Raw genomic sequence first — 26,748 nt, forward strand, 5'->3', positions numbered from 1 at the left:
TCTTTCTTTACTCTCCCCCTCCATCCTTCCTCTATCTGCCTCCTGCACCCAGCCCACCCAATCCACTCTCTCTAGTTCTCATCTCTTCATTCCCCCAACCCCTGCCTCCAGTTTACTGAGGAGATCTTTTCTGCTTCCCTTTCCCAGGGAAACCCATGCATCCCTATTTGGGCCCCCCTTGTTATAAAGCCTTTCTGGGACTGTGGATTATAGGTTGATTATCTTATACGTTACTCTTAATAACCATTTGTGAGTGTGTACATACCATGTTTGTCTTTCTGGGTCTGGGTTACCTCACTCAGAATGGCTTTTTTTCTAGTCCCATTCATTTGCCTGCAAATTTCATGATGTCATTGTTTTCAACAGTTGAGTAGCACTCTATTGCGTAAATGGACCACATTTTCTTTATCCATTCTTCAGTTGAGGGGCATTTAGGTTGTTTCCAGGTTCTGGCTATTAGGAATAATGTTGCTATGAACATAGTTAAGAAAGTGTCCTTGTGGTATGATTGAGCAACCTGTCTAAATTGGTATTGCTGGGTCTTGAGGTAAATTGATTCCCAATTTTCTAAGAAACCACCGTACCAATTTCCAAAGTGGTTGTACAAATTTGCACTCCCACCAACAATGGAGGAGTGTTCTCCTTACTCCACATCTTCTCCAGCATGTGGTGTCAATATGTTTTTTATCTTAGCCATTCTGTTGGGTGTAAGACTAATTCTCAGAGTTGTTTAGATTTGCATTTCCCTGGTGACTAAGGACGTTGAGCAATTCCTTAAATGTCTTTCAGCCATTTGAGATTCTTCTGTTGAGAATTCTCTGTTTAGATCTGCACCCCAATTTTATTTATTTTATTTTTTGTGTTGTTTCTTCTTATTTATTTTTTGTATTTCTTTTCCTCTCATATATTAAATATCAACCACAGTTTACTCTCCCTTCTCTCCTCTCAGTCCCTCTCTGCCATCTTCCCTTTCCCACAGATCCACTTCCCTGTTTCTCTTCAGAAAAGAGCAGGCCTCCAAGGTATATCAACCAAACATGTCATAAAAAGATACAATAAGACTAGGCACAAAATTGCATATCAAGGATGGACAAGGCAACCCAGTAGGAAGAAAAAGATCTCTAAAGCAAGCAAAAGAGTCAGAAACAAACCTGCACCCATTGTTAAGAGCTCCACGAGAATGCCAAGCTACACACATATAACATATACTCAGAGGATCTAAGTCAGACCCATACAAACTCCCTGATTGTCACTTTAGTGTCCATGAGCCCCTATGAGCCCTGCTTAGTTGATTCTTTTTTTAAATTCAAACATTTTTTGCTTTGTAAATAATACCATTCAAAATTTCCACCTCCTCTCCTCCTTCCACTTTCCTCCACTCACCCTCCCACTTCCCCCTCCAGTCCTAAGGCCCTCCCTGGTCCATCCAGGCCTAGGAAGGTGTGCATCCAAATAGACTAGGATCCCAAAAAGCCAGTACATGCAGTAGAATCAAATCCCAGTGCCTTTATCTATGGCTTCTCAGTCTGCCACCATTGTCATCCACATTTAGAGAGTTCAGTTTGAACCCATACTCATTCAGTCCCAGTCCAGATGGCCTTGGTGAGCTCCCCTTAGATCAGTCACACCGTCTCAGTAGGTGGACAAACCCCTCGCGGTCCTGACTTCCTTGCTCATCTTCTCCCTCTTTCTTCTCTTCAACTGGACCTTGGGAGCTCAGTCCGTGCACCCCAATTTTAATTGGATCATTTGTTATTTTGATGTTTAGCTTCTTGTGTTCTTTATATATTTTGGAGCTCAGCCCTCTGTCATGTGTCTCTACCTTCCTTTTCCTCTCTTCAAACCCTTCCCTATACCTTTCCTTGCTCTCTTTCAAAGACCTCTTTTATTCATTAATTGTTATTGCATGCATATGTATACATGTATTTACACACATATAAATATAGCCTGCACAGAATGTATGTCACTTGTATGTATATTTTCAGAGCTGACCATTTGGTATTGGATAACCAATGAGTGTACTCTTCTCTAGGGAAGACTATTTCTCCTACTCTCAGCATTCCTTAGTTGCCTGTAGTTCTTTGTGTATATGCTTGGGTCAGTCAACATCCTGTCATGGAGAAGGGAAGAAATCTTGGGCTCCACACTTCCTTGAATATTTAAACACATTTACTGGTTAATAGGGAAGGGGAGTATTTTATTCTGTGGTGTGACCACTGATAAGGTGCTCATGCTCCTATAAATAAACCTTTACCCATGCTTCATGTAAACAACCCTAATGAAATTCATTAGGTCTTCAAAAAAATATGGAGAAGGGGAACTAGTTGAGGAAAAGGAGGGGCATCAGTGGGAGATCAGAAGGACAATAAAGAGTAACAGGAGGTAAATATGAATATGATTGAAATATACCATATCCATATATGAAACATCATAATAAAACTTACTATTCTATATAATCAATATATACTATTTAAATAGAAACATTGAAAAGGGATGGTAAAAATGGCTTAGTGGGTAAAAGTGCTTACTTCACAAGCCTGCTGACCTGAGTTCAATCCCAGAACCCATATGAAGGTGGGAGAGAACCAACTCCATGAAGGTTTTATTTAAAATCCAAATACTGTGGCATCATGTACAAATATACACATTCTCACACACATAAATAATTTTTTAGTTTAATAGGTTTTGAAATAACTCTATTCAAAATAAAGTTAAAGGGAAAGGTTTAATAAGGAAACTTTTCACATTTCACTGATAAAAATGCCTCATGAAATTTAAAATTCTTTTTTCCCTTAATATACTATATCAATATGCCTTTAATCCCAGTATTTGGGAGGCATAGGCAAGTGGATCTCTGTGAGTTCAAGGCCAGTCTGGTCTACAAAGTGAGTTCTAGGACAGCCAGGGCTACATAATGAGACCCCGTCTTGAAAAACAGTAAGAAATGTGTGTGTGTGTGTAAAACAAATGTCCAGAAGTCTGTTCCGAAAACAGTAAAGAAAGCCATGAAAAAAATATTAGCCTTGATACAGAGCTAACTCTAACTACTTTTTTATTATTTTTGAGGTATATAACACTTTTTATTATATATTAAATTATCTTTTTTTCTAGCATGAATAACAGAATCTCTGGTGCACAGTAACTGTAAATAGTTTAGTGATTAGATTGGTATAGTTTCTGCTCCATCTATTTGCATAAGCATCTCAACTTCCTTTATAAATGGCAACTTGTCTACAGTTCAGACTGCTTCAGAATTTGCACAACTACCCAAGGGTAGAAAGGCTGAAAACCTTAAATGAGTACATGTATATACATAACTAATTAAAGATACATATGTGTGTGCTGACACACCAGCTAAGAAACTATGCTTGAGTTAATGGGAGAACACAACACTGATGGGATATGCATCATGTACATACCATTCTATCACTATCACTTTGTGAAGAATAATTCCACTTAAAGATTGGGGTTTTTATTATTGTTTTACAACATTAGTGAACAGAGTCAAAAGGTACCCAAAGACTTTGGTTTTTAGGTCAATTCTTAACTGATGTAAATTTTTATTAAGACTGTCCCTTCCCATAACTTTTAAAACTTTTGAGTAGGCTGGCTCAAATGGCAAAGTATAAACAAGAACAGTGATAAAAATTATCCCCAATTCTTGTCCAATATTTTCCCATTTCAGATCCTCTAGATAGGTAGCTGTGTTTTTTTTTTTTACTTTCTCATACCCCCAGTTTCTTTGTGCATTGTTGTATAATTTTATGCAAAAGTAATTATACCTATTCAGCACAGTTATCTTCAAAACAGTGTATCTATTTTCTTATTGTGGATTTTTATTCTTTGGGGATTTTCATTGTTCACATTAATACACAGAGTATTTATACCTCTGTCAGAGTTGCCCTCCATGACTGCAATCTTGAATATATAAAACTGAGTGAAAATGTTTGTAGGATCCTGTTGCTCAGTTTCTGTTACTGCCTCTTTAGCCTGAAAAGAAAAACATAGAATTGATTTTATAAAAGTCCGTATAGTATTTTACTAATATCATTGATAGTTACAATAGTTGAGGGGTACTCAACTAAGAAAAGAAAGGAATCTAAAAAATTTAGAGACCTATTGTCTTAGAAGGCTACAGAAATAGTTTTGCTTCTAGAACCAGAGTGAATAAGCCATATCAAAATAACTTTTCTTCTGAAAACAACCATACACGTTGAATAATATGCTTAGAATTTTTCTAAAAATATTAAATAAAATAATAGGACAAATGGAAATGTAGCAACACATTTATCAAACCAAACCTAAGGAAAAGTGAAGGCACAGAAAAGTAAGCAGAGAATTAAAACTAATTTTGGCTGGTGGGTATTTGTGCATGTAGACAAATGTTTACTGAAAATTTGACGGGTTTTGGTAAATCAGGAACTAGATATCAAGTTCCACAAGATCACATGGTTAGACTAAGTCAGAAGTAAACTTGTACCTACCCATAGCCATTCCAGAAGACCACAAAGAAGGTTACTTTGGCACTGAGTAGAAGACAGCACAACACACAAGGGGAAATGTTCCTTGAGCTATAATACAAGTAGACTTGCTTGTTTACAGTCCTAAATTATAGAATCTGGTGGCTAGAGGGCTCAAAAGACCTACAGTTATGAATAACTGCTCCCAAACCTATTAAGGGATATTCATTTTCAGCTTCAAAATATTACATAAAAATTTTCAACAATGATGAGCTGTAAACATTAACCAAGCACCATATAAAACCAGATGCCATAAAAGAATAACAGCAGAAATGACAGCTAACAGAAAGATATTCAAGATTCAGAAACTAGAATAATAAAACTAGTGACAAAACATCTATGCTTTCAAAGTTCAAAAAAATAAAAGTTATATTAAAAATGCAAGTAGGCAGATTAATAGTAGTAAGCACCTAGTGAAACAGTTATAGTGATTATTCAAGCTTGTATGCATTCTAATTAGTTATTTCTATGCTGTAACAGTTTTAACATTTTTGACTATCAATGAACTTCATGGCTTTTAAAAGTTTGAAAAAAGGAAACTTCTTGAAGTGAAATGTATAATAAGTAAAATGAAAATAAAACAAATATGTTGAATAGTAGGTTAGAAATAGATGAAGAGGAATTAAATGGAAGGTAAAAGAGAAAAGAAGTAACAAAGAGAATGGAGTAAAGCACTGGTAGAGGATTCATGCCTAGCATGAACAATGCCCTTGGTTTGGCCTCCAGCACCACAATCGTGACAATAATAAAATACTATCATAAAGAATAAGTCAGCGAGAGAGATTATAAATATGGAGGGCAGTTAAGAAAGAATTGTATACTTTCTAGGCCAGTAACTAAAACAAGACACTAACTTTCATATGAGCACAAGAGAGAAGATGAAATGTAAAAGAGAAACACTGAGGACCGTCTTTCCAACAAATGGTGCTGGAATGACTAGACATGCACATGCAAAAACTAACAAACACAGAAGCCTAGACACAGACCATAAAATTTTCACTGGAAATTAACTAAAAATAGATTATATCTTAAATGGAAAACTTAAAACTATAAAACTCAGGGCCTGGAGAGATGGCTCAGCAGTTATGAGCACTGGCTTCCAGGACCCAGGTTCAATTCCCAGCACCCACATGGCAGCTCACAGCTGTCTGTAACTCCAGTTTCACAGACTCTGATGCCAATGCACATAAAATAAAGGTAAATAACTTTTATAAAACAGGCAGAAAAAATTTTAAAAAATATAAAACTCACAGAAAAAGAAAAAGATCTAGGTAACTTTGAGTTTGGCAATAACTTTTTATGTATGAAACCAAAAGCATTTCCAAAAAAGAAAAACAAATGGCAAGCTAGACTCCATTAAAATTTAAAATTTCTGAATTTCTGATACAGATATGACAGAGCACACCTGCATTCTCAGTACTCTGACAGAAGGTTGAGGCAGGAAAACAGCAAGGTCAAGGCTAGCCTAGGCCTTGTAAACGGCAAATTACACATTAGGAGAAAATATAAAATTGGTATAAAAAAAGACAGTGGACCAATAGAATCAAATTGAAGATTATGACATAAATTCACACACCTATGAACACCTAATTTTTGACAAAGAATCCAAAATCACACAATGGAAAAAAAGAGAGCCTCTCCAACAAATGGTGCTGGCATAACTAGATGTTGGCATGCAAGGACAATATAAATAGATCTATACGTATTGCTCTCCACAAAACTCAAATCCAAGTGGATCAAAGACCTCAACATAAATACAGATACACTGAATCTGATAGAAGAGAAAATGGGAAATAACCTTGAACACATTTGCACAGGAGACAACTTCCTGAATAGAAAACCAATAGCACAGACGCGGAGATCAGCAATTACTAAATGGGACCTTATAAAACTGAAAGATTTTTGTAAGGCATAGGACACTGTCAATAAGACAAAACAGAAGCCTACAGAATCTTCACCCGCCCCACATCTGACAGAGGGCTGGTCTCCAAAATATGTAAAGAACTCAAGAAATTAGACATCAAAAATAATCCAATTAAAAATGGACTACATATTTTAACAGAACTCTCAACGGAAGAATTTCAAATGGCTGAAACACACTCGAAGAATTGTTCAACATCCTTAGCCATCAGGGAAATGCAAATCAAAACAACTCTAAAATTTCATCTTACACCTGTCAGAATGGCTAAGGTCAAAAACACACTGACACCGCATGCTGATGAGGATGTGGAGCAAGGCGGACATTCCTCCACTGTTGCTCTGGGAGTGCAAACTTGTACAGTCACTTTGGAAATTGGTATGGTGGCTTCTCAGAAAATTGGGAATCAATCTACCTGAAGACCCAGCTATACCACTTTGGCTGGCTTTTGGGAACCCATTCCTCATACTGGGTTGCCCCGTTCAGCCTTAATATGAGGGAAGGAACTTAGTCCTACGCTTTATTGACCCATGAGAGGCCTACCCCTTTCTGAACAGAAAGAGAGGAAAAATGAATTGGGAACAGAGGGAAGGTAGGGAGGGAATGGGAGGAGAGGAGAGAGGCAAAACTTCAGTAAAATAAATGAATAAATGAATAAATTTAATTAATAATAAAAAAATGAAAAAAGAAAATATCTGAAAAACATGTAACTGACAAAGGACTGATACTTCTAATATATAATGAAGTTTTTAAAATTCAACAATAAGAAAACAACTAAATTATAAATTAAGCAAAACAATTGAAGAGCCACTTTATCAAGTAAGACATACATGTGGAAAATAAGCACACAAAATGCCTAACATAGCATCAGTGTGTACAAATTAAACACTGAATGCTACTACACATTTATTATAATGGCTAAAATTCAAAGCTAATATTGGTAAGTTGTGGAGGTATGTACTAGAACTCTCATTCACTGGTGGTAGAAGCAAAAAATAATTTAGCTACTTTCAAAGAGAATTTCATAGTTTCTTTAAAACCAAACACATTTTTGCTATTAAAATCCAATCGTTGGTGGTGTTCTGTGACCCTGAGCCTAAGTAGGGAGCCTTACAACCCAACTGTCTGGCTGCCCACCAGCCACTGACATCCTGCAACTCTGGACTCAGGTAGCCCATTTGTCCTCCAACATAGTCAACAGCCACCCTACCTACCACACAACCAAGGACTATGAGAAGTCCTGCAACCTCAAACCCAGGAAGGGAACTTTGAGCCTGCCTACCTCATTCATCAGGGTGCCCTAGACCATATGTAAGCTGTATCCCTAACTTGTGGCAGGGACCCTCAGTCTGGCCTCCTTGCTTTCTAAGGAATGGTGTGCTATCCTATACCCTGCCCCCAGGGAGTACCACCTATCCCTGTTGTAATCCTAGCCATTGATAATTAAAAATCACCTTTAGAAACCAATGACCCTTCCATCACTGTTGAATACCAGCAGGAGGATCTTCTAAAAGTACAAATGATTTGCTCCTAGGGTCAGAAGTTCCTAGCTACAGCTGGGACTGTTTTTGACACCCCATTTGCAAATCAACACAGGGTTTCACCAAGATTGAACTCCAAAGACATTCAGCTAGTTCACAACATGACAAATTGTAGAAACATCAAACAAAGATGCAAGCACTCACTCAACAAAAGTGAGGCCATATCAAGACTACCATCAATGATCTAACTTCAGATACCTAAGGCTCATCAAAAAACATAAGCAACGTGAATAATCAAGATAATGTGTATCTTCCAGAAATTATACCCAGTACCCCTATAATACTTTCCCTGAGAAAAGCAAGTTGGTTGATGTAGAAGGTAATGATTTCAAAATAGTAATTGCAGATGTGCTCAAGGAACTCAAAGGTGATATGCATAAATTCTGAAATAAAGACTGTGAAAGCACAAGCAAACAGTGGAAGGGAATAAAACAACTCAATTAAATTCTGAAAAGAGAATTTAATAAAAAGAGCTTTCTAAAAAGCTAAAATAAAATAAACCTTGAAATGAAAAATTCAGTCAGTAAATTAAAAAGTCGATAGAAAGTCTCACCAATGGAATAGATCAAGTGGAAAAGAGAAGGCTAAGGCTTGAAGAAGAGGTAGAGAAATTGTACCAGTCAAAGAAAATGTTCAATAAAATATAAAATAGAAATAGAACATTTGGGAACTCTGAAACATTATAAAAAGGCCAAACCTATGAATTATAGATATAGAAGAAGGACAAGAAACCCAGGTCAAAGGTGCAGGAAATATTTCCAACCTAATTATAGAACAAAACTCCCCCAGCCTAAGGAAAAGATTCCTAGAGGCATACAGAATATTAAATAGACAGGACCAGAAAAGAAATTCAAAACAAAGAAAGGATACTAAAAGCTATAAGAAGGAACAACTCACATATAAAAGCAAGCCCATCAGAATAACAACTGACTTTTTAATGGAGACTGTGGGAGCCAGAAGGGCCTTGACTGACAGTCAACAAGTTTTAAAAGAAGGGAGATGCCAGTACAGATATAATATTCTGTGAAATTGTTATAGTTGATGGAGAAAGAAAACCTTTTCATGATTAAAAAAAAACCAATGTATTTAAGGACTTTATGAACACTAAGCCAGCTCTACAAAAGATACCCACCCATCCACCCCTGTGCCAATAGCCATCTGCACAATCCGTGATTTGTGAACCTGCTTTCTACATGAGCTACCTTTGATGAGACACTCTTTTCCTCACCCATCCTTTCCTTTGCCAGTCATCTTACCTTGGTCTAATTAAACAGATTACCCAATAGCTTTATCTTCAGCAAAGAATTCTACCAGAATTTCGAAGAAGAGCTAATACCAATATTCCTCAAATTGTTCCAAACAATAGAATCAGAAGAAACATTGTCAAACACTTTTTATGAGACTACAATTACCCTGATACCCAAACCACTCAAAGATACAACAAAGAAAGAGAATTACAGACCAATCTCCCTCATGAACATTGATGTAAAAATATTTAAAAAAACTATTGGCAAACTGAATCCAAGAACACTAAAAAAAAAAATCATTCACCATGATGAAGTAGGCTTCATCCCGGAGATGCAGGGATGGTTCAACATATGAAAATTTGTCAATGTAATCCACCATGTAAACAAACGGAAAGAAAAAACACATGATCATCTCATTAGATGCCAAAAAAGCCTTTGACAAAATCCAACACCCTTTTATGATAAAGGTCTTGGAGAAAACTGGCACTAGGGAAATTCCCAGGAATCCACAAGGATGATCCCAGCTAAGACTCCTAGTAATAGTGGAGAGGGTGCCTAACTGGGCTTCCCCTATAGTCAGATTTGTGACTACCCTAATTATCATCATAGAACCTTCATCCAGTAACTGATGGAACCAGATGCAGAGATCCACAGCCAAGCACCAGGCTGAGCTACAGGGGAGTCTAGTTGATGGTGGGGGAGGGTCTTGGTCCTGCCTCAATTGACTGTGTCAGGCTTTATCGATTCCCCCTGGCGGCCTTAACATTTCTGAGGAGTGGATGGGAGGGGGTTAGAGGGAGGTGGGGGGAGGGGAAGGAGGGAATGGAGGGAAAACTGTGGTTGGTATGTAAAATGAATAAAAAATATAAATAATTCTTTAAAAGAAATGTGTGCATTTAATGGAATATTATTCAGTCTCAATAAAAAATCTGTAATGCATCATAACAGGGATAAACCCTGAAGATGTTGCATTCACCGAAATAACAGAGTCATAGATAAACAAATAGTGTATGATTTCTACTTCTTTACAATATCTAAAATAGTCAAATTCATAGAATTTAAGAGTGAAATAGTGATTTCCAGGGATTAGAAGAGATTGGTAGGGAGTTACAAATTAATAACTAGTTATAGGCAAGCAAGATATCAAAATTTGTCATATAATGTTATATTGAAGTCAGCAATACTGTATTATGCACAAGAAATTAGTTGAGGATAGATTTTATTTTAAGTTTAATAAAATTAAAAAGTAATACTATTTGGGTTTGGATCTTGTTTGTGTATTTTTAAACCATTGATTAAATGACATTAATAGTTACATATGGGACTGCTCATATATTTCTTGTTCTTTTCTTAATTCAGTATGATAAATTATATGTTTTCCAGGAATGCATTCATGCATAAAGTTGTTCAAATACCAATGCTCACTTTGTCTTCCTCATTTTCTTTCTCTCATTTTTATTCCTTCTTTGTCTTACTAGAAATTTGCCTGTTTTATTAGTTTTTTCAAAGAACATGGTTTTGACTTTCTAGGTCCCTTCTACTATCTGTTTGCTCAATATATGGGAAATTTCTGCAGGTAAATAGTTCTCTTTAAAATGCTCTTTTGAGTTCATCTTGCACTTGTTTTAATAATTTCTAGTGAAGAATATTTGCTTTAGCATTTACAATTTTCTTATAATATATTTATGCAAAATATTTAATGTATTTCCCACTAAGTGCTACTTCAGCACTAGCCTATAATATTTTAAGTAAAATTTTATTTGTATACTGCATCTATAAATATACATATTGTCAGTATAAAACCAATTATCACACAATGACCAAAACTACATAATCATTATCAATATTGAGAGATTTACAACACCAACTTCCCTGAATATGTCTTGGCCAGGCATACATTTTGATATACAGTAGGCTGGATAATTTATATGAGACTCTAAGAGGGAAAAATTTAACCTATAGTGGTAGAAAACATATAACTCACTACTTGGACCTGGGAGTTGATCTGGGGATTGAATAGAAAGGAAAACAGTAAAACCTTTTACATAATGCATATTCTAGATATTCTATATCCAGATTGTGATAGTGGTTACACTAGAGTATATATTTGCCAAAATTATTTAACTATATAACAAAGTGAATATATTTCAATATTTAAATTATATTTCAATAAATATTTCTTAATGAACATAGCAATCATATGAGATCTTAGTTCTAAAATTAAAAAATCTATAGTCCTCCACAGTCTTTTTGACCAGAGTAGAATTTATTAAATTATATTATCAGAACCAGATTTGTTAAATTATCAAACTAGAATTTATTAAATTTTATTATTAAACCATGCAATAGAGAGAGATCTGATGTTTGAAAATTCTTCAGATGCAAATATCTTCAATAACATTAAGATGAAGTGACCAATCTATCCGTATTTCAATACCTTCAAGAAGAGGGCATTCATCATATCTTTTAAAAAACTAAACTGTAGATAAATCTAATTGTCAGATAAGGTCCTCTTGTCATGACTGAAAATTTCATTCACCCATGGAAACAAGCATTGTATAAATGTTTTCTTACTAGTAGCCACACACATATTGGAAGAACTATATCATTTATTTCTTAAGTTTCATTTTTCAAGTTTAAACTCCATACTGCCTTTTAGCTCTAGTCATAAAACGAGTTGCCTTTAGTGTCTTCGTTAGTCCTTGAATGTCTTCCTCTTGGCACATTAGAGCTTGTCAATATCTTTCTTCAAAATTAGTCCCCAGCCCAATATTATGCTTCAGATCTGCTACAGAGCAGATCACAGAATGCTCACTGCATCCTTGTATGCATTATAGAGTCACCCTCAGTATCTGTGCAAGATTGGATCCAGAGCTCCCTACTTCCTTTCGGATGCCAAAATCTGTGGATGCTCAAGTTTCTTGCTTATACATAACCTATACTTATCCTCCTGTCTGTTTCAAATCATCTCCAGATTATTTAAAATACCTGATACAATGAAATGTGGCGTAAACCATTACTTCACCATATTATGTAACAAATACTGACAATATACTCTGTACAAGTCCAGTACTAATCTGATTTTTTCTAAGTGCTTTTGATCTGCACTAGGTTACATTCATAGATGGAAAATGCATGGATACAAAAAGCTGACTGATTCAATATAATGTAAGTGAACTTTCTTAGTATTGTTTCTTGTTTAGTTCATAGACAACGAAAAGCCCCAAGTGATGCACATGTGCTTCTGTTAAAACCCCCATTCATCCATTCCATTCTATTACGGCTGGCTTTGGAGATTCAGCACAAGATGTTTTATTGTTTCCTGTTTGTCTCCATCTTCTGAGAATGGCTTCATTATTTCAGTATATCAAGGTTCCTTCGGATCTGACTGTCTTCTAACATATCAGTTGCCCTTTTTAGCTTTGTGCTATGTGCTACATTCAATGAATAGTTATAAACGGTCCTGATCTTCATATTCTTATTCTAATTCCATATGATATTCCACAATATTTGATACTTAATTTATACCTCTCTTTTGTTACTATATAATTATACATGTAAATCTTGTCTCTGAAATAATATTTTAAAAACATTTATATAGTGGAGTAAAGTAAATCTACTTATTCTATAGTACCATTTAAAATAAGCATTCTATTTCCATCCATTTGCATGCAAAATTCGAGGTCATTGTTTTTTACCACAGCATAGTACTCTAATGTGTAGATATTCCACACTTTCTTCATCCATTCTTCCATTGAAGGGCATCTAGGTTGTTTCCAGGTTCTGGCTATTACAAATAATGCTGCTATGAACATAGTTGAACAAATGCTCTTGTCATATGACAGGACATCTCTTGGATATATTCCCAGGAGTGGTATTGCTGGGTCCAGGGGTAGGTTGATCCCGAATTTCCTGAGAAACCAAAACACAGATTTCCAAAGTGGTTGCACAAGATTGCATTCCCACCAGCAATGATGGATGAGGGTACCCCTTCTCCACAGCCTCTCCAAGAAAAAAAAAATAAAATAAAATAAGCATTCAATTACTTGTTGACTTAAAACCTCAAGTTAGGTGTTTAATACAGTAGAACTTCTTTGGTTGAGCCAAAATTAATCTTCACCTCATATTTCATTAAATGCTTTCATTTACACCTATACAGCTATATCTGAAGGGAAGGCAATAAAATCATTACAAAACCTTCAAAAGTACAAACAGAAGCCACAGTGCCATCTAGTGAATACCACTAGATTATGTACAGTGACCACAAGCTGTAATGGAAGGGTATGATATTTAGAGCTTTACATAGTCAGTAGAAACAATATGAAACCAGAAAATGAAAGATAAATATTCAGTAAGCAGTCTTATCTTTGTGGCTGCTTTAACTCTTACAGCCATTTTGTGGTCATATAACATTGCCCTTTTTCTGCTCAGGTTTTCTTCTTAGTAGTTATCACTATTTATTTAGTCACAGGTCAAGAGACTACTACAGTCGTTGGTAAAATCTGAAACACCCCTCTGTTTTTGCAAAGTCCGCAGGTTAAGAATAGTTTTATTGGTGTTAGATGACTGAAATGAATCAAAAGACAAATATTTAACGCCACAAGAAAATCACATGAAATTCAAAATTTAGTATTCCTAAATATAAAGGTTTAATTAGATCACACTATGGGTACCTGCTTACATATTAGCTATGGCAGTGTTAGGTATACGAGCAGAGCTGAGTGTCGCATCAGGGACCATGTGACTTGAAAAATCTTAAGCATCTGCTGTGTAGCTCTTTACACAAAAACTGCTGACACCTATAACATATCATACTGGGGAAAAACGGCCTCTCCAGATAAACTAACTCCTCAGAGTCAGGCTATTTATCCTATCTGTTCATTCTTATATTCTCAATATAAATACTACTTAACATGGAGCACTCAGGAAATACTTTTAAATAAATAACTACTGAAAAATAGAAATAGTTCTTTTGGGTTAGAAAGTCTGGCAATAAAAAGGGGGACAATGGAAATGAATTTTGAAGAGAAGTGAAGGATGAAGGATTTCTTTTAATAAACAGCACTTGAAAATAATTGTAATAAAGGAGAAACGGCAAAGAAATATTTATGAACTAGGACTGAGATGTGCAGAGTAAAGTTACCAAAAAAAGTACTTATTTCTCTGAAATAAAAGAAAGGACGAGTGAAGAGGAAATACTTTGATGAAGTTCATGACAGTTGCTACAAGCTCAGCAAATCACACATGGAGACCTTTTGCTAAGAAAAGGAAGCAATCAAAATGGCAGACAACGAAATTAGCAGAGTTAACAATGGCAAGATGGGAACAGTAAAACACTGACGGGCTGCATTTTTCCTCTCTCTATCTTTCTATCTGTTCTACTATGTAGGAAAGTATTTTTTACATGTGCAAAGTATCCAGTGTCTGCGAGGAAGAAAGGAAGGATAAAATGAGAAATATGCTAAGCAACAAACAAGGTTACATGCTAATAAAACATACCGGTTTCCTGCATGCCTAGTTTCTCCTCCTTACCGCTAACAACATTTGAACTCCAATTATAGGCTCAGTTCTGTACTAACTCGAGAACCAATCCTGTCGTTAGTCAGAGATGTTAAGAAGTACTGCTTTAGGCTATGGATGTGCTTCAGTGGCAGGCCATTTTCCTAGTATATGTGAAGCTCTAAGCTCAAACTCGAGCACCACACAAAAATTTCTAATTCTTATAGAGCAAGACTAGACCTAGTCAACTTGCATTGCTCTTCTGGTAATTTTTTTAGATGGCTCTAAGCTGTGTCAAGTTTATAATTAATGCTAACATTTTTCTGTTCTTGATCTCCACAAAATCTTCTTTAGTTTAGCAAAAGGCATCAATGTGTGGTTTCCTGAGCTTGTAACAGCCACTGAAATGAACTTCATTCACTTTCCTCCTCTTTATCCATCATGTAAATATCATTTCAAAGATAGGTTATGATAGTTGACTTTGGTTGTCAACTTGACTGGATCTAGAATTAACTAAGAGACATTAGTCTGGGCAGGTCTGTAAAGGTATTTTCTGGAAGGATAAGTTAGGAAAGAAGATCTCCCACCCACCGAGTTTATGGCAATGCCTCCTAGCCACAACCCAGATATAAGAAGGTCCAAGGGTACAGCTTTTTGCTTCCTGTTGATGAGTGCCTCTACTCTGTCGCTGCTACTACCACAGTTGCTGCCACTGCTACTGTCATACTTCAGTGTCATCAAAACCCAGCTTCTTCAGCCTTCCAATTGGGGACTGAAGACAAGTGACTTTTCAGGAATCCTCTAGGCCTTTTAAGCATCAGACTGGGACTGCTGAGGCACCCAAGCTCATATATTGAGCAGGCTACCAGAATCCCAGCCTTCGGAATGTAAACAGCCATTGTTGAATGTATCATTCTATTGGTTCTGTTCTTCTAAAGAACCCTGATAATGTACAGACTTTCAAAAAAACCTATCAAACCACTATACTTATTCACATATTTCCCCTGAAAGCTAACATAAAACTTAAAAGGAAACATCAACTTTCAGATTCCATTTAGCCCATACTTGTCCTCATTTTTTGTTCTTCTAGGAATCAATACCTCAGATTATGTACACATTGTATGATATACAAAGGGAGAAATGCCTTACATGCTATTGGAAATATAAACGGACCCATCATTCACAAAATCTTATTTATCTTGTACTTTCCATATTGTTTCCTAATGAAGTTAAGTACTGAACTTTTCTTGAGTGGTTATAAATACAAGATAAGAACCTAAAAGTAAAAAAAACTAGGTTCTTTATGCAAGTATCTGCTCTCAATGATGTTTAACAAAAAATGTAGACCTTAAGATTTTAGTCTGCTTTAAGGACTATATAGCATATGATTAACAGCAAATAGCATTTCAGAATATGGTAAATGATAAAGGGTAAGATGAGTAAGCAAAGGAATTTTCCAAATACTCTCTCCCTTTAAAACTTCTGCTTCATATTCACAGTATACAAACCAAGAAGATGTCAATTTGACCTTGTTCATATACAACGGAACTTTCAGTCATCCATAAGTAGTTATGACGTCAGAACACTGCATTTATCTATGTGCCAATGCACAGAACATATGCTGCCTCTGAAAATAGAGTAAGTAGCTCTTTCGGCACATAACATCACCCAGCCCAGCCTGTCTGGGCACTGGGTCCGAATCCTCGGGGTACCCAAGCGGGCGGGAGTTCCTTTGTTTCTATGGCCTGCCTGCACCAAGCAGGGTAGGCGCTTTGTTTGCGAGCTGCCCAACCAGCACGGAGACCTGATCTCTCGGCACCAGGAGAGCCAGTGTTGGGGTGAGTTTCTGGCCCCGCAGCGCCAGCCTGGCACGGGGAGCTCAGAGGTTCCTTGGCCCCCTATCCTTCTTGGGCTCTCTGCAGGGCCTCTACTCCCTGCATACTGCCTCTTTCTTCCTAGCCCACCCAGCTTCCATCCAGAACCCTCCCCACTTCGGCCCCACCGTCCGCTTTCGACACATAACATCACCCAGCCAAGCCTGTCTGGGCACTGGGTCCGAATCCTCGGGGCACCCAAGTGGGCGGGAGTTCCTTTGTTTCTATGGCCTGCCTGCACCAAGCAGGGTAAGCGCTTTGTTTGCGAGCTGTGCAACCAGCATGGAGACCTGATCTCTCGGCGCCAGGAGAGCGAACGTTGGGGAGAGCCAGCGTTGGGTAGGCAAGGAGACCTGATCCGGTAAAAGAAGATCCATAAGGGAGCATTTGGAAGAAGAGATGGGCAGACGCCAAGGCAAGAATTCGCCCAACAAGCTGAAAAGCAACATGAAGCCACCAGAAACCAGCGACCTCACAACGGGAGGACATGAACACCTTAATCAAGAAGAAGTAGAAAAGACTGACTTCATGAAAGTGATTGACGCCCTTAAACAGCATGTAAAAAACGCCCTTATAGGAATGGATGAGAAATATAACAGAAAGTTTGAAGAATTGAATAAATCAGTGAATGATACCCTAGAAAACCAAGGAAAAACAATCAAACAGATAATGGAAACAGTTCATGACTTGAAAACTGAAATGGAGGCAAAGAAGAAAACACAAACAGAGGGCCGGCTGGACATGGAAAATTTAAGTAAACAAACAGAGTCTATAGAAACAAGTATAACCAACAGAATACAAGAGTTAGAAGAAAGAATCTCAGATTCTGAAGATACCATAGAGAAAATAAACACACTGATCAAAGAAAACAGCAAGTCCAACAAACTCTCATCACAAAACATTCAGGAAATATGGGACACAATAAAAAGACCAAACCTAAGAATAATAGGAGCAGAAGAAGGAGAAGAAGTGCAGCTCAATGGTTCAGAAAATATATTTAATAAAATTATAGAAGAAAACTTCAACAACCTAAAGAAAGATATACCTATGAAGGTTCAAGAAGCATACAGAACACCAAATAGGCTGGATCAAAAAAAAAACATCCCCTTGCCATATAATTATCAAAACACAAACCATACAGAATAAGGAAAGAATATAAAGAGCTGCAAAGGAAAAAGGCCAAATTACTTATAAAGGTAAACCTATCAGATTTACACCTGACTTCTCCATGGAAACCATGAAAGCCAGAAGGTCCTGGAGAGATGTACTGCAGAAACTGAGAGACCATGGATGCAAGCCCAGATTACTATACCCAGCCAAGCTTTCGTTCACTATAAATGGAGAAAATAAAATTTTCCAGGATAAAAACAAATTTAAACATTACGCAGCCACAAATCCAGCCTTACAGAAAGTAATAGAAGGAAAATCACTAATCAAGGAGTCCAACAATGACCACAATAACTCAGACATCTAGAGACCCTTCACCAACACAAATCAAAGAAGGGAAACACACAAACTCTACGACTAAAAAAATGACCGGAGTTAACAACCACTGGTCATTAATATCACTTAATGTCAATGGACTCAACTCACCTATAAAAAGGCACAGGCTAAGAGATTGAATAAGAAAACAGGATCCAACATTCTGCTGTTTACAAGAAACACACCTCAACCACAAAGACAGGCACCTACTCAGAGTAAAGGGCTGGGAAAAGGCTTATCAAGCAAATGGACCTAAGAAACAAGCAGGTGTGGCCATACCAATCTCTAACAAAGTTTACTTCAAACTTATATCAATCAGAAGAGATGGAGAGGGGCATTTTATACTCATAACAGGAACAATTCATCAGGATGAAGTCTTAATCCTGAACATCTATGCCCCTAATATAAAAGCACCCACGTACATAAAAGAAACATTGCTAAAACTCAAGGCAGCCATCAAACCGCACACACTAATAGTAGGAGACTTTAACACTCCTCTCTCACCAATGGACAGGTCAATCAGACAGAAACCTAACAGAGAAATAAGAGAATTAATGGAGGTAATGAATCAAATGGACTTAACAGACATCTATAGAACATTCCACCCAAAGAGGAAAGAATATACCTTCTTCTCTGCAGCTCATGGAAACTTCTCAAAAATCGACCACATAGTCAGTAACAAAGCAAACATCCACAGTTACAAAAAAATATTAGTAACCACCTGTGTCTTATCAGATCACCATGGATTAAAGTTAGAATTCAACAACAATGCTAACCCCAGAAAGCCTACAAATTCATGGAAACTGAACAGTCAACTACTGAACCATACCTGGATTAAGGAAGAAATTAAGAAAGAAATTAAAGTCTTCCTGGAATTCAATGAAAATAAAGAAACAACATACTTAAACTTATGGGACACTATGAAAGCAGTTCTAAGAGGAAAGTTCATAGCACTAAGTGCCCACTTAAAGAAAACAGAGAAAGCTCACATTGGAGACTTAACAGCCCACCTGAATGCTCTAGAAAAAGAAGAAGCAAACTCACCTAGGAGGAGTAGAAGACTGGAAAGAATAAAACTGAGGGCTGAAATCAACAAAATAGAAACACAGAAAACAATCCAAAGAATCAATGAAACAAAAAGCTGGTTCCTGGAGAAAATCAACAAGATTGACAAACCCCTATCCAAAATAATCAAACGGCAGAGAGAGAATACGCAAATTAATAAGATCAGAAATGAAAAGGGGGACATAACCACAGACACAGAGGAAATTCAGAGAATCATTAGATATTACTACAAAAGTCTATATGCCACAAAACTGGAAAATGTAAAAGAAATGGACACTTTTTTAGATAAATACCATATACCAAAGTTAAACCAGGACCAGGTGAACAATCTAAATAGACCTGTTAGTCGCGAAGAATTAGAAGCTGTTATCAAAAACCTCCCTACCAAAAAAAGCCCAGGACCAGATGGTTTCAATGCGGAATTCTACCAGAACTTCCAAGAAGACCTAATACCTATACTCCTTAATGTATTTCACAATATAGAAACAGAAGAGGCATTGCCAAATTCCTTTTATGAAGCTACAGTTACTCTGATACCAAACCCACACAAAAACTCAACCAAGAAAGAGAATTATAAACCAATCTCACTCATGAACATCGATGCAAAAATCCTCAACAAAATACTGGCAAACCGAATCCAAGAACACATTAGAAAAATTATCCATTATGATCAAGTTGGCTTCATCCCAGGGATGCAGGGCTGGTTCAACATACGAAAATCTATCAATGTAATCCAGCATATAAATAAACTGAAAGAAAAAAATCATATGATCATTTCATTAGATGTTGAAAAAGCATTTGACAAAATTCAACATCCCTTTATGATAAAAGTATTGGAGAGATTAGGGATACAAGGGTCATACCTTAATATAATAAAAGCTATATACAGCAAGCCGACAGCTAACATCAAATTAAATGGAGAGAAACTCAAAGGCATCCCACTAAACTCAGGAACACGACAAGGCTGTCCACTCTCGCCATACCTCTTCAATATAGTGCTTGAAGTTCCAGTAATAGCAATAAGACAACATAAGGGGATCAAGGGGATTCGAATTGGAAAGGAAGAAGTTAAACTTTCGTTATTTGCAGATGATATGATAGTATACATAAGCGACCCCCAAAACTCCACCAAAGAACTTTTACAGCTGATAAACAGTTTTAGTAATGTGGCAGGATACAAGATCAACTCCAAAAAATCAGTCGCCCTCTTATACACAAAGGATATGGAAGCAGAGAGGGAAATCAGAGAAGCGTCACCATTCACGATAGCCACAAACAGCATAAAATATCTTGGGGTAACTCTAACCAAGGAAGTGAAAGATCTATTTGACAAGAACTTTAAGGCATTGAAGAAAGAAATTGAAGAGGATACCAAAAAATGGATGGACCTCCCTTGCTCTTGGATTGGGAGGATCAACATAGTAAAAATGGCAATTCTACCAAAGGCAATTTATAGATTCAATGCAATCCCCATCAAGATCCCATCAAAATTCTTCACAGATCTGGAGAGGACAATAATCAACTTTATATGGAAAAACAAAAAACTCAGGATAGCCAAAACAATCCTATACAATAAAGGATCTTCTGGAGGCATTACCATCCCTGACTTCAAACTCTATTACAGAGCTACAGTAATGAAAACAGTGTGGTACTGGCATAAAAACAGAGAAGTAGACCAATGGAATCGTATAGAAGACCCGGATTTTATCCCACAAACCTATGAACACCTCATTTTCGATAAAGGAGCTAAAAGTATACAATGGAAGAAAGAAAGCATCTTCAACAAATGGTGCTGGCATAACTGGATGTCAACCTGTAGAAGAATGAAAATAGACCCATATCTATCACCACGCACAAAACTCAAGTCCAAATGGATTAAGGACCTCACTATCAGTCAGAACACATTGAACCTGATAGAAGAGAAAGTGGGAAATACCCTACAACAGATGGGCACAGGAGATCGCTTCCTATGTGTAACCCCAACAGCACAGACATTAAGGGCAACATTGAATAAATGGGACCTACTAAAACTGAGAAGCTTCTGTAAAGCAAAGGACACTGTCACCAAGACAAAAAGGCAACCTACTGACTGGGAGAAGATCTTCACCAACCCCGCAACTGACAAAGGTCTTATCTCCAAAATATATAGAGAACTCAGGAAACTAGACTTTAAAAGGCTAATTAACCCAATTAAAAAATGGGGCACTGAACTGAACAGAGAATTCTCAGCAGAGGAAGTTCAAATGGCCAAAAGACACTTAAGGTCATGCTCAACCTCCTTAGCGATCAGGGAAATGCAAATCAAAACAACTTTGAGATATCATCTTACACCTGTCAGAATGGCTAAAATAAAAAACTCCAATGATAGCCTTTGCTGGAGAGGCTGGGGAGGAAGGGGTACCCTCATCCATTGCTGGTGGGAATGCAATCTTGTGCAACCACTTTGGAAATCTGTGTTTCGGTTTCTCAGGAAATTCGGGATCAACCTACCCCTGGACCCAGCAATACCACTCCTGGGAATATACCCAAGAGATGCCCTATCATATGACAAGAGCATTTGTTCAACTATGTTCACAGCAGTATTATTTGTAATAGCCAGAACCTGGAAACAACCTAGATGCCCTTCAATGGAAGAATGGATGAAGAAAGTGTGGAATATCTACACATTAGAGTACTATGCTGTGGTAAAAAACAATGACTTCTCGAATTTTGCATGCAAATGGATGGATACAGAAAACACTATCCTGAGTGAGGTAACCCAGACCCAAAAAGATGAATATGGGATGTACTCACTCATAATTGGTTTCTAGCCATAAATAAGGGTCACAGAGTCTACAATTGGTGATCCCAAAGAAGCTAAGTAAGAAGGTGAACCAAAGGAAAAACATATAGTTGTCCTCTTGGCTATGGGAAGTAGACAAAATTGCTGGGGAGAAAATTGGGATCTTGGGGATGGGGTGGGATGGGGTAAGGGGAGATGGGGAGAGAAAAGGGAGAAGGGGAGGATGGGGGGAACTTGGGGAAAAAGGAGGATTGGGATAAAGGAAGGTTGGATAGGGGAGCACGGAAGCACAATTCTTCGTTAAGAAAGCCACCTTAGGGTTGGCAAGAGACTTGAACCTAGAGTGGCTCCCAGGTGCCCAAGCTGAGGTCCCCAGTTAGTTCCTTGGGCAGCTGAGGATAGGGAACCTGAAATGACTCTATCCTATAGCAATACTGACGAATATCTTGCATATCATCATAGAACCTTCATCTGGTGATGGATGGAGATAGAGACAGAGACCCACACTGGAGCACTGGACTGAGCTCCCAAGGTCCCAATGAGGAGCAGAAGGAGGGAGAACATGAGCAAAGAAGTAGGGACCACGAGGGGTGCACCCACCCACTGAGACAGTGGAGCTGATCTATTGGGAGCTCACCAAGGCCAGCTGGACTGTGACCGAAAAAGCATGGGATAAAACCGGATTCTCTGAACATGGTGAACAATGAGGGCTGATGAGACGCCAAGGACAATGGCACAGGGTTTTGATCCTACTTAATGTGCTGGCTTTGTGGGAGCCTAGCCACTTTGGATGTTCACCTTCCTAGACCTGGACGGAGGGGGGACGACCTTGGACTTACCACAGGGCAGGGAACCCTGACTGCTCTTTGGACTGGAGAGGGAGGGGGAGAGGAGTGGGGGGAGGGAGAGAAGGGTGGGAGGAGGAGGCGAAGGGTGGGAGGAGGGGGAGAAGGGTGAGAGGACGGGGAGGGAAATGGGAGGCTGGGAGGAGGTGGAAACTTGGTTTTTTTTTCTCCTTTTCTCAATAAAAAAAAGTTAAAAAAAAAGAAAATAGAGTAAGTAAATTAAAGCACCTTATCAAGTTGTTTCAAATGTAAGTAACAGGAGGCCATGTTCCTCTTCAGCTTGACCAAATCCAGCTTCTCTTGATCACATTCATACAACTTCAGAGAATAGCTGTACCAGTGTAAAGCATCAGTGTAATTTTGAACCTAAAGTTAAAAAAACAAAAAAATCACATGTCTCTAAAATTCACTCTAAATTTTCCCAAATACCCTCTATGACCAAACGAGTTGCTACAGGTTTAATCCTTTAGACATTCAAAGTAATACCTACTTAATTGAGTCCTAAGTTAGTCTCATATTCTGTCTCCTACACTCTACAGAGTTCAGAGGAGTTGTGCTTCAGTGACATAATAGATGCTTAGCACAAGGACCTGGGTTCATTCCCCATACCAGAAGTACAGAAGCTATGTATTACACTCAAAGCATGAAGAGTCTAAAAAGTAGTACACAGTCTGTAAAAAACTGAAGCCATTTTAAAAGCTACCAAAAGGACAATGATAAAAATCTTTAAAGACAGCATCTATAAATGACCATGCTAATATATATATGTATTCGTTTTCTATATAACATTTTAACTTTATCTTTTTATATATGTAAACTGTGGTTATCATAGTTTATATGCAATTTCATATTTTAGTCTTTCCATTTAATCTGATTTTGTAGATATTATCTAGATTGTTAGTTTTCAATTACTAATTTTAAAGTAAATAGTCAAATTAATGTAGTATTTTCTTAGCTTCATAATTTGCTGAATTTCCAGGGTTTTAACCATTAAAATTAATGCTACTGTTTTCCTGCACAAAAAATGTTACTGTCAATTCTTCAATTGTAAGAAACAACTAGGAGCAATCTAATAAAAATAGTCTGATTAATTATTTCAATCACAAGACAACAAATTATTTATAAACACTATGTAAGGTAAATGAGTCCCTGTTAAGAGGCTTCCTGTCTTTCAATTAATGACTGGAGTCATTAGAACCTCAAAGGGATAAGATGCCATTTTTAAGCAGAAATGCTACTGAGGCACCCAAGCTCATATACTGAGCAGGTGCCAGCTATGGTAGTAAGGTAAGACACTGCCTTTGACTATCTGAACATATGATTAGTCTTCATTATTGAATGTGAAAGTTTAAGAGTTAGAAAAATTGGGAAACGAAGGGGAAAACAGAATCAAAAGGAGAAAGGATATGATTCTGAAGTAATTTTTCACCTTCTCAGTACAGAAATAAAGAAGCCCTAAAAGAGAGAAGAGTGATGATTTGGTTTGCAGCGATGAACTGTAAGCCCTGTGTATGTCTCTATATGATTCTGCTTCTTTGTCTTGAATCTAATTTCTTGTTTTCTATTTTTTCCTTTACCTTCTTTTTTTTTCTTTTCAACTTTAACTTACCTACAAAATCTACCACAGTGTACTTCGTAACATGAATCCAGGGATCTCATGCTTGCCAGGTAATGTGGACTTTTTAGTCTGGCCTCTTCCATTTAACCAAATAGTTTCAAGATTTATCCCTGCTGCTGCATGTATCAATAATTCATTTCCTTTTATTGATAAGTAGTATTTCATTATATGGAGATACCACAGATAGCTTATATATTCATTTATTGATGGACATTTGGGTCATTTTTCAAATGTTACGGATCTTCCTGGTACGTTTTTACGTCAACTTGACACAGGCTAGAGTCATTTTGGACGAGGGACTCTTAATTGAGAAAATACTTTTACTAGATTGGACTGTGGGCAAGCCTGTGATTCATTTCTTAATTTTCATTGATGTGGGTCGGTCCCTTCCACTGAGAGTAGTGCCAACCTTGATCATGGGTGGTATAAGGCTGAGCACGCATGAGGAGTAGTAAGCCAGTAAGCAGCACTCCTTCATAGCCTCTGCATCAGTTCTTACCTCCAAGTTCCTGCCTTGAGTCCACTCTCTCCATATCTATTCAATATAGTTCTTAAGGTCCTAGCTAGAGCAATAAGACAACAGAAGGAGATCAAGGGGATACAAATTGAAAAAGAAGAACTCAAACTCTCACTATTTGCCGATGATATGATACTTTACATAAGCAACCTCAAAAATTCTACCAAGGAACTTCTACAACTCATAAACACTTTCACGAATGTAGCAGGATACAAGATGAACTCAAAAAAATCAGTAGCCCTCCTTTACACAGATGATAAATGGTCTGAGAAAAAAATCAGAGAAACATCACCCTTCACAATAGCTACAAATAGCATAAAATGTCTCAGAGTAACTCTAACCAAACAAGTGTATGGTAAAAATTTTAAATCTTTGAAGAAAGAAATAGAAGACACCGGAAAGTGGAATGATCTCCCATGCTCTTGGGTAGGTAGAATTAACATAATAAAAATGCCATGTGCTATATAAAGGGTAGAGGCAAAGAAATACAACTGTCTAAGCTCTTTGGAGTCCAGAACACTGAACCCAAGACACTGGTCACTATATTATTTACACTGTTGGAGCTTGGTTTTGCTTTGCTCAAATTGTGACTGTGCCCTTGTTCTTCCTTCTTGGAGTAAGAAAATATTTTACTGTTTTTTTTTTTTATTTAGCAGGGGCCACTGTTATGAGACCTTGGATGTTTTAGAGAAACCTTAGCTATTTTACAGAGACTTTGGAACTTTAGAGAAACTGAGTATTTGAAAGAGACTTTAGAATTCTTGAGAGACTTTACAGTTTCAGAGAGATTTTAGACATTTTAGAGGCTGGGTATTTTAAGAGTCTTGGAAATCTAAAAGGGACTGAACATTTAAAGTGTTTCAATTTGTAAAGACTGTGGGACTTTTAAAAGTTGGAATGTTTTATTGTGATGTTATTAATATAAGGCCTGGACGATGAACAAGAAAGGAAAGGCTATGATTTGATAGTAATGTGTTTCTATGTCAAGTTGACAAAAAGGATCAATTGTGCTAGCTCATTTGATGACTGGACACAGCTAGAGTCATTCTGGAGGAGAGAATTTTGATTGGGAATATGCTCCCAAGAGATGGGGCTATAGGCAAACCTAAGGTGCATTTTTTTAATTGATGATTGATGGGGGAGAGCCCAGCTCACCATGAGTGCTCTCAGCCCTAGATGGTGATCCTGGGTGCTCTAAGAAGAAAAACTGAGCCAGCCAAAAAGAGTGAGCCAGTAAGCAGCACCCATCAATAGCCTCTGTATCAGTTCTTGCTTCCATGTTTCTGCCCTGACTTACTCAGTGATGAACTGTTACCTGGAAGTATAAGGTGAAATACATACTTCTCTCCTTGAGTTGTTTTTGGTCATTTTACCACAGCAATAGGAACCCTAACTAAGGCAAATTTACTTTATGTGTAAGTTTTTGTATATGCAACTTCTATGCATAAATTTTGTATGGATATTTACTTTTCTCTTGAATATATGCATGGAATTTAAAACAAATTGTATGAAAGGGGAAATATTTTAGGAAATAGCCAAACTACTTTCTAAACTGTATTGTTTCTTAATGCCACCATAAAGGTTTCAATTCCTTAATATTCCTACTACAATTGGTAAGTCCAATTTTTTTTATTTTGATTATTCTAAGTAGTATCCCCTTAGGGTTTTAATTTGTGGTTCCCTAATGACTCATAAATCATCTTCTTTCATTGATTACTGTACCAGAACATTTGTGTAATTTCTGTTCTTATCTTTTAGTGTTAATTTTCAATTATTTTGACAATGAGTGTCCAATTGGTCTAGTAACATTAGTTTTAAAGATTTATCTCCCATAGATTTA

The 26,748-nt window shown here is 37.2% G+C and overlaps 1 protein-coding gene across 1 annotated transcript in view; it reads right to left on the minus strand.

Moving 5' to 3' along the window:
- The window catches only part of LOC121444962 (testis-expressed protein 11-like), a 301,690-nt gene that overhangs the window by 126,656 nt on the left and 148,286 nt on the right, over positions 1-26,748 (minus strand). Inside the window, exons 15-16 of the mRNA XM_041646923.1 lie at positions 23,002-23,139; positions 3,888-3,990 (exon numbers count right to left, since the gene is read on the minus strand). Of these exons, the coding sequence (XP_041502857.1) occupies positions 3,888-3,990; positions 23,002-23,139 (241 nt within the window). The remainder of the gene's footprint in view (positions 1-3,887; positions 3,991-23,001; positions 23,140-26,748) is intronic.

The sequence above is a fragment of the Microtus oregoni genome, unplaced genomic scaffold (genome assembly GCF_018167655.1).
Source record: "Microtus oregoni isolate MIOR12 unplaced genomic scaffold, Mior012 000150F_ref0000365, whole genome shotgun sequence".
Taxonomy (NCBI): domain Eukaryota; kingdom Metazoa; phylum Chordata; class Mammalia; order Rodentia; family Cricetidae; genus Microtus; species Microtus oregoni.